Raw genomic sequence first — 9,574 nt, 5'->3', positions numbered from 1 at the left:
CTCCCCTGATGGGCCCTGCTGTGTGTGTGACAGGGGGCAGTGCCCCAACCCCCGGATTGGCGCTGTTCTGTGTGTGACAGGGTGCGGTGCCCCAACCCCCTGATCAGCCCTGCTCTGTGGGTGATAGAGGGCGGCGCCCCAACTCCCCAATTGGTCCAGCTCTGAGCCCGACCAGGGGCTGCACCTAGGGATTGGGCCTGCCCTCTGCCACCCGGGAGCAGGCCTAAGCCAGCTGGGCATTATCTCCCGAGGGGTCCCAGACTGCGAGAGGGCACAGGCCGGGCTGAGGGACCCCCCTACTTCCCCCCGAGTGCACAAATTTTTGTGCACCGGGCCTCTAGTCTATATATATAAAAGGCTAATATGCAAAGCGTCCCCTTGGGAGTTCAACCTGGAGACCGGGAGTTTGATTGCTCGCTATGACGTGCACTGACCACCAGGGGGTGGTGTGGAACATGGCAGATGACCAGTGGCAGCGGGGTGCTGAGGGAGTGGCGGAAGGAGGAGGCGGGGAGGCAGGAATCTGATCAGCCCTGATCACTGGCCAGGCCTAGGGACTCTACCCATGCACAAATTTCGTGCACTGGGCCTCTAGTAATGAAATAAAGGGAGTACTGAAAAGGAGACCCTTCAAGGGAAAGTGGGCAGCAGACTAAAGTCCTGAGTGTCGGATGTGTAAACTGGTGACTCGGCAGGGTGGTGAACAAGGAAAAGGGGAGGATCTCTGCAACTCGAGAATACTCTGCTTTCTTTTGAAGCCTTCCAAGGATGGAGACATCCAGGCTCCGACTCCGCCTTTCCGAGTCCTGTCTGTATGACCTGGAGAAAAGCTTATCATCCCAGAGGTCTCCACTTGGCAAGAGGCGGCTGTGTCAGGAAAAGGAACGCCTGCTCACTTCAGAAAAGAGGACTGTGGGGGCAGAATCTCTCCTCCCCCATTAGCTACCTACTAGGCTTTTGGCTTATATGGTGATACTTGGCACACATGTCCAATTAGGTGCCCTTGTATTAGTAATGCTAATATCTGCTTAATCTAACTTTAAATTTCCACTTTGATCTGAATTAACCAGTCTTCCTAACTCTGAACAGCTTAATTTGAAGTGAACAGCCCTTTATAGGAGTGAAGGTGGCTCCTTCTGGTACGTTCCTAGCAGCATTTCTCTTTCAGCAACTAATGGCCTCCAAAATGCTGAGTTGTGGAGATATATTTAATTGAAACAGTTTTTACCCTAGCATTTCTTCAACTTTAAGAGTTCCTGCCAGCAGTCTGTTTACTTTGCCTGTCTGCTTACTTGTCTAACGTAAGTGAAAAATAAATAGAAAAGCCCAGGGTGATGTTGCTCAGTGGTTAGAATGTCAGTCCAAGCACTGAAAGGTCTTGGGCTCGATTCTCAGTCAAGGGCCCAGTCAAAGTCACGTACCTAGATTGCAGGTTTGATCCCTGGCTCCCATTGGGACCTGTGTGGTGGGCAACCAATTGATGTTCCTCTCTCCCCTTCCCTCCCTCTTTTCCACTCTCTCTAAAAATCAACGGAAAAAAATATCCTTGGGTGTGGATTAACAAAACAAAAAACAAAAGACAACACACACACACACACACACACACACACACACACACACTTAGAATAGCCACTGGCCCAGATAAAATTTATAATTTTGTTTTCCCAGTTATAAGAAACAAAACACTTCAATGTGGGAGATTGGGGACCAGGTTGTACAGGCCTTTCAATGCCAAGCAATACGCATGTGGAATTTATTTAACATTCGACAGTTGTTTCATTCATTCAACTAGTCAGTATCTGAGCACTTGCCACGTGTATGTCCAGGGTGACCGAAGGCACCAAGTGCTTGGAGAGCACTGAGGAGTGACCACAAGCCAGGCCTTGGGACAGAAAAGGCTTCTGGAGGACACGACATCTAAACCAAGACCTGAAGGACAGGAGCCAGGTGAAGGGGAAGGAAGAAAGGTGTTCAGAGGCAGAGGTGACACGTGCAGTGTACAGAGGCCTGGAGACAGGAGAGGGCCTCTTCCTAGGAACTGCCAGTGGGTGGACGATTCGGAGGAATGACAGGACAAGAGGCAGATCCCAAGAGGCACACAGGGCAGATGCTGAGTCTCACATGTGTGCTGAGGATGTAAAATAGCAAAATAGCTACACAATAATGCCATCTGATTTGTGGTAAATATTTTGAAGGAGACCAAGAGCGTTAGAATGCTTCAGACGAGACATGGCAGTGGCCTGAGCAAGTGTGGTTGCAGTGGGAAGGGCAGTGTGCGAGGCCACCAGCGGCTGTGGAGCTAGAAGTGAGAGGAGAAAGCCTGTAAGTGCGGATGAGAGGAAAAGGAGTCACATAGGATACCTAGGCCTCTGCCTGGGAGCTGGTGTGGGATGGTGCTATTCACGGAGACAAACAGGCACAAGGAGAAGAGGAAAGCATCTGGGAGGAAGCACAGAGGGAAGTCGATGGGAAGGATGCAGACAGGTGGACTGGGTCTTTATGCCCACCCAAGAGACGGATTCCAACAGGCAGGGGAACACTGGCACCTGAGGAGGTTTTGAGAATGAAGACACAGGGGATAGAAGGTATCCCAATGACAGTCTGTAACACACCAAGACAACAGACAATGGGGCCAACACTGAAAGCCAAGATTCATTGATATTTAAGGAATGAGGAGAATGAAGAAATGACTTCCAGATCAATCAGCTATGCAGAAGTTCCCATCACCCAAGACTTGGGATGGAGAGAAAGGAGAGGTGGCCCTGGCAGAAGGTCTCACTGAACGGAGCCAGCTGAGGCAGGAAACTCCAGTGGCCTTCAGAAGGCAACGCGGACCTGTCCATACCAGCAGAGGCCCAGATGCAGGAGTGCCCTGTAGGAGGGAGAGTCTGACTTGGGGGTGGGGAGGCCTGGTACCAAAGCTACTCAGAAAGGCAGGAGAGCAAGGGGTGACCATGGGCCCATCTTCTCCAAGTAGCCCAGAATACCCTGTCAGGATCCTCCTCCCCCATTTGACAGAGAGGAACTGTACAAAACAGGCATTAATTGATGTGCTCTAAGCACACAGCCCACCTGAGGCAAAGCCAGAATGGTCTTCGAGCTCCTAGCTTAAAAAATGGTACCACCACATTATGATGGTAGTAGTCAGGCCCATAATGTGTCCACCAACAAAAAGTAATCACCATCTTTGGAAAAGAATTGAGTTATGGCAGGTGGTTAGACCCACAGTACTTTGGTATTTCAACTAGCTTTTGCCTTCTGGCAAAGATGCACGTCTCCTGTATTGAAGTCAATGGAGCTGTCCATTGCCATGGTAATCCACGCTTTCAAATGCATTTTCAAATGAAAGGTAAATAGTAAATGAAGTTGCTCTTGGCTTTATTCCCGACCTGAACATTTTCACGTCTCAGAAACTCTCGTCATTAATTTAGAAGAAGAAAAGCAATAATTTGGGGAAGGCCTGGGGAGGGATGGGAGTGAGGGTGGGTGGGTAAGGGGACATCTGTAATACTTTCACCAATAAAGATAAATTTAAAAAGAAGAAAAAGGAAAAAATAAAGCAGCCAAGATGATTACTAGCGTAGAAGTAACCAAGTGCACGTGAAAGCCTACAGGTGCCAACAAGCCTACAAGTGCCAACGGGGTCCTCCTGTCTGAAGGGTGGCTCTGTGTCTGCAGGGCTCTAGTCCCAGCCCTGCCACTCACCTGATGTGGACACGTACCTAAGATTCCTCCTAATAAAAGGAGAATCATGAGAGCACCTGCCTCATAGGGCATATCAGGGTTAAATCAGATAATTTATGCAAAGTGCTGAGTAGTGTACCTGGTACATAGTAAGTTCTCAAATCTCAGCTATCACCATCATAATTCTGATTAGTATTTAAAGCCAGCAACCAGACAATACAGTGCTGCAGTCAGCCTGTGCCTCATTAACTTAGTTCTTCAGGTCTCACTGAATGGTTCATGTACTCAACACAGGCTCACTGAGAGCCCCACTGGGGAACAAGGACCTGTGCCAGTGACCTCAGAAGTTTGTCTCTTGGAGGACACAGCCAATGAACCGGCACTGGCAAGAGTGTGATGAATGGACAAGTACACAGTGGGAGAAGGGCACAGGTTGGTGTAAACAACAGAGTTTGGAGTATATGTCATACTGCATGGTAACAATCTGCAAAGATGGAGACACTGAAGATCAACAAGAAATCAACAGAGGAAGCTCCTGAACAGAGGTCTAGGAGAGAGACCCATGTCTCATGGGGCAGGCAGGAGTGTGCAGCAGGAGAAGACAGCTTTGTAATTTGAGCGGCAGGAAACTGGTAGATGTCAATAGTCACAAGTGAGATCACAGGTTAAAAGGGAAAGTGGTAGAGCTGGGGAGATTTCAGGAATGTGAAGAAAGCATATAAATAACCACTATCTAGAATTTGAAAATGAGGCTGACCAGAGAAATATAGAAGCAAATTTGTAAAAATGTCCCTATTATTAAATATGCTTTAAGACTCAGTATATGTAAAGATAAAGAATATGGACTCTGAAACCAACAGCCTGGGTTATATCCCAATTCAACTCCTTACTACCTGTGTGACCATGGGCCAGTTGCTTAGCTTCTCTGAATTTCAGTTTCCTCATCTTTTTAAAAAATATATATTTTATTGATTTTTTACAGAGAGGAAGGGAGAGGGATAGAGAGTTAGAAACATCGATCAACTGCCTCCTGCACACCCCCTACTGGGGATGTGCCCGCAACGAAGGTACATGCCCTTGACCAGAATTGAACCTGGGACCCTTCAGTCCACAGGCCGACACTCTATCCACTGAGCCAAACCGGTTAGGGCAGTTTCCTCATCTTTAAAATAATGGTACTATTAGTCCTTTACTCAAAGTTTTATTATTATTATATTTTTGTTAGAATAAATAAAAGAGGTTAGAATAGAGTGGCAAACAGCAAATGCTTTATAAGTTTCAGCAATAATGAAAATAATCATTTTTAATATCTGCTAACCTTGTGAAAAAGAAAAACAGTACTTCCTTTTTATTCTTTGGCAAGTTGAAACCCTTATCTCTCAGCCTGTCTGAATCCTCTGAATCTTGCAAGGAAGGCCCAGCTCACACTCCATGTTCCTTGGGAAGCTTTTATTGACCACCACAAGCCTTCCTCTTCTAAATTCCAGGGCTACAAATCGTCTGTACCTCTAATTTATTATTTAGCAGCATACAGCACTGTGAACTTGTGCTTATCTTTTGGTACTTAAATGCCTGGTATACATGACTGGATTGAAGGAGGGATCTTATTGTGCATGTCTATGCCCGCTTTCATGAGCTCTAGTGTCACATACACGATGGGTGTTTGATGTGTATGACACAGATTGACATAAATTGACCAAGCACTCTGGATGAAGATAACACACCTGATGACTGAGTTGTCCTCGCCAAGGGTCACCACGGTGGCTTCTGTGGCTTGGAGAGACATGAGTTTGGCAAGGGCTTCTGAGGTTTTGCTCTAAGAAATAACCAGAGTGTAAAACAAGAAGTATTATAAACTGACCCCTGCAGGAAAAGTCTGCCCCCCTAACACAGCACACCAAAGGGCTCTCCTGGTTGATGGGACCCACTGAGCATCAACACAGCCATGTTATCGCCACACTGAATGCACAAAGGCCACAGTTCAATTAATTACATTTCAGACTGAAAAAATAATACCAATCTACCCACTGATAGTTTTCTTTTAGGTTCAAGCCCATTTCTTTCAGGGCCAGGGTCCCATTCATTTATAAGATACATTAAAATACTGAGTACAATGCAGGCTATTTAAAATGGCATGACCCATTTTTAATAACCTGCATTAATGGAAATGCGGATTTCTAGACTAATAAGTAGTATACTCAGTTATGTACTAAGAGATGGCATGACCATTGACCTGAAATCCAGGGTTCTTTCCATGACATAATGCGCCGAACAAAGGTTTTAATAATTAACCAGATTAGCTGGGATTTCAGAAGTAGCAACCAATTTGGAGATTAGTGATCAAAGCACCTAATTACTAGTATATGTAGGTTTCACATTTCTTTTAAGTCTTGCTCTAATTGTGTATAGTTAGTAATTCTAAACATGGTGTTCAGATGTATTAAGATTTATATTACTGAAGGAAGAGTTCTTGTAACATAAAGCTGCACTTACCTTTGCCACGTGCTCCAGCCACCGCCCCAGGGCAATGAATACAAAGAGCATGGGGGGAGTGTCAAAGAATGTCACGGGGCTCCTCTCAGCCTTCTCCGCAATGGCCACCACCAGGATGACCAGAGAGTAGGCATAGGCAATGCTGGTGGCCAGCACGATGAGCACATCCATGTTGGCAGCTCTGTGTCTCAGAGATTTGTAGGCCTGAACGTAGAAGTACCACCCACCGAGGAACTGAAAGACAGATGAAGGGATAGCTGAAACAAGCAGGGCACAGTGTTCAAGGAGCAAATGGAGGCCCAGAGGGCCCTTGGGTTGGCAAATACTCTGGGCTCACCCACAATTTTGATGTTACTTTTTCCTCTATAACCAATGTTTTTGAAATATATTTCCTAATTCAGAGGACTAATGGCCACAGGAATGGATAATCAAGGGCATGGGAGACCTTCAAAACTCAGAGTACACAACTTAAATGTCCATGGTGACAATGGTACAATAAATCACACTTCATTTATGCTGTGGCCAATACTATGCAGTCCCCAGGGAGAGTGTGTTAGATCTACACTGAGTGGCCAGATTATTATGACCACCCCATCAGTACTTCATTGACACTTCCAAATATACTGAATATTGAAAACTTCCTAAGCAAATACTCTCAAGGTTTTATTATTATTATTATCATTTGCATAACTAATTCACTTCATTGTACTGATGGGGTGGTCATAATAATCTGGCCGATCATAATAATCTGGCCACTCAGTGTATAAACCACTTGAGTGAAAGATGTACACGATTAAGTGGAGAAGGCAGTAATAAATCACCACATTTATTATGATGGGTCTGCCTTATGTGAACATGTATACACACATAGATACATACTTAAATATTACCTATATGGATAAAAGATACACAACCAACTAGTAATCCTATATAATAAAGAGGTAATATGCAAATTGACCATCACACCCTCACACAAGATGGCTGCCCCTATGTGATCAAAGATGGCCGGCAGAGGAGGGCAGTTGGGGGACCAGGGGCCTGCAGGGGAGGGTAGTTGGGGGTGACCAGGCCAGCAGGGGAGGGTAGTGGGGGCAACCAGGCTGGCAGGGGGAGCAGTTAGGCATAGATCAGGCTGGCCAGAGTGGTTAGGGGGTGATCAGGCTGGCAGGCCGAAGCAGTTAGGGGAAATCAGGCAGGCAGGCAGGCGAGCAGTTGGGAGTCAGCAGTCCCAGATTGTGAGAGGGATGTCCGACTGTCCAGAAGGCAGTTGGGGGAGACCGGGCTGGCAGGGGAGGGCAGTGGGGGTGACCGGGCTGGCAGGGGAGGGCAGTTGGGGGTGATTGGGCCGGCAGGGGAGGGCAGTGAGGGTGACCGGGCCGGTAGGGGTGCAGTTAGGCATCGATAAGCCTGGCAAGGGAGAGGCTAGGGGGTGATCAGGCTGGCAGGCAGAAGTGGTTAGGGGCAATCAGGAAGGCATGCAAGTGAGCAGTTGGGAGCCAGCAGTCCCAGATTGTGAGAGGGATGTCCTACTGCCGGTTTAGGCCCGATCCCCCGAGGATTCCCAGATTGGAGAGGGTACAGGCTGGGCTGAGGGACAACCCCCCGCCCCCCAGTGCACAAATTTTCGTGCACTGGGCCTCTAGTAATAATAATAATGTGACCTTGGGGAATGGCACTAGGCTGCAGGCAGGGTGCCAGGAGTGAAAATATATCATCTTCTTTTCTTTTTATACTTCAATGTGGCTTGAATTATTTACAATAAATGTACATTACATTTGGAATTAAAAAGAAAATACAGGAAAAAATATACAAATTCAGCCTACAAAGACTTGCCCCTTGATAGTCCTAAACATTTTGATATTAAGTCAGGAGTTTTACTTTCTAATCCAAAATATATGGAGGCCATACAGAAATACGGCCAGTTCCTTAATATTTCCCCCTAGAAGTTCCCTGAGGCGCATCTCTTTTAAATTACAATTTCCTCAGAACCACATTTCTACCTCTCAAGATAAGACATTAGAGAGAAGCTTGAGCTACACAGTGATCTAACTGCTGCTTCTAATAACAAAGGTAAATTAAGCTAAAAGAAAAGCAAACTGAAGACAACTGGTTCACCAATCCTTGCACCAAGGTGGTTGCTATGCCAGTCAGATGTCAATCATCTGCAATCAACAGTGAAACTGACAGAGAAACAAGATTCTTATAAGTCCTCTGTGGTAGAGGACACCCGCTGCTGTACATAAGATGGATAAAAACAGCAGTGGGCCAGGGTAGTTCAGGAAAGCTGCAATCAAGTGCTGGTCATGCACAAACATGAAAGGCAGAGGTTTGACCTTTTTTCTGGTACGCACCTGGACAAAGGTACACATGATAAAGAAGACGAGATTTAGAATCGACAATCCTGGAATGATGTTGTGGTCCAGGGCCATAGACTCATGGGGTTCATTGCTGGGTATTAACATATAGATCATTAAACCCATAACAGGGATGCCAAACACCAGGCTGCACAGGAAAGATTTCTTCCACCTGGAAAGCAACGAGCAATACCAACAGGTCAGGTACCGCCTGCCACTTGGATTATGGCTGGGCCTCTCCTGAGAACTCAGCTTAAGACTTGACTTTGTCACATGTGTGGGGCAAAATGAAAGGGCTAAAATGAAAGAAAAGCTCTCTCCCTGACACAGGCCATCTGAGGGAATACCTAAAGGTCTAAACTTCGCTGCAAGGACATTCCTGAGATGTTTAGAGCCAGCCCATGCCTGCACATGGCTTACATGTTACCTCCAACCTACAAGTGAGGCAACCGAGGCCCAGAAGCTGAGAATCCAGCCCAAGAGACTTAACATCTTTGTCTATGGCTGCCTATAGCTCTTTATTCAAAATGTAATCCTATGCAAACCCTCAAGGAAAAATAGGTAAAAGTAACCTTTTATTAGTATTAACTTACTTAGACATTTACTTTTAAAACTATATTTAAAATAGTCGGGGAGAACAGTGAAGCTGTCTTGTTGAACACCGAAATTTGAAATGGGGGTTGGTCATCAGTGACAGCTGTGGTTTCACATTAGCTTCAGCATCCATGAAATTCTAACCAAATGGTTGTGGGAACTGATGTACCTTAACTGAAAACCAGTGCCTATGAGATTCAAGTCTCATCTCCTCAGGAGGCCGCCCAAGACCCCAAGAATTAGCCCCTCACTGCCAGCCCTCTGCTGCAGGCCAACCAACCACAGGAAACCACCTAAGAATCCATGAAGTTCCACTGCCACTGTGCCCCCAGATCACCCTCACTTCCACACCCACTCCCTCAGCCCGGGGAACTGCCACTCATTCTTTGAGGCCCAGATCATGTGTCCTCTGCTTCTTGGCTTCCAGACTTCCCAGAACCACTTGAATC

General features: G+C 46.5%; 1 protein-coding gene across 2 annotated transcripts in view; it reads right to left on the bottom strand.

Moving 5' to 3' along the window:
- The window catches only part of ATP7B (ATPase, Cu++ transporting, beta polypeptide), a 79,012-nt gene that overhangs the window by 21,342 nt on the left and 48,096 nt on the right, over window positions 1-9,574 (bottom strand). For both annotated transcript variants that reach the window (XM_006758661.2, XM_015560608.1), the window contains exons 8-10: window positions 8,529-8,703; window positions 6,178-6,411; window positions 5,409-5,500 (exon numbers count right to left, since the gene is read on the bottom strand). In XM_006758661.2, coding sequence (XP_006758724.1) covers window positions 5,409-5,500; window positions 6,178-6,411; window positions 8,529-8,703 — 501 coding nt within the window. The remainder of the gene's footprint in view (window positions 1-5,408; window positions 5,501-6,177; window positions 6,412-8,528; window positions 8,704-9,574) is intronic.

Source organism: Myotis davidii, unplaced genomic scaffold (genome assembly GCF_000327345.1).
Source record: "Myotis davidii unplaced genomic scaffold, ASM32734v1 scaffold1035, whole genome shotgun sequence".
Taxonomy (NCBI): Eukaryota; Metazoa; Chordata; class Mammalia; order Chiroptera; family Vespertilionidae; genus Myotis; species Myotis davidii.
This window is presented reverse-complemented; position numbering and strand designations above follow the sequence as displayed.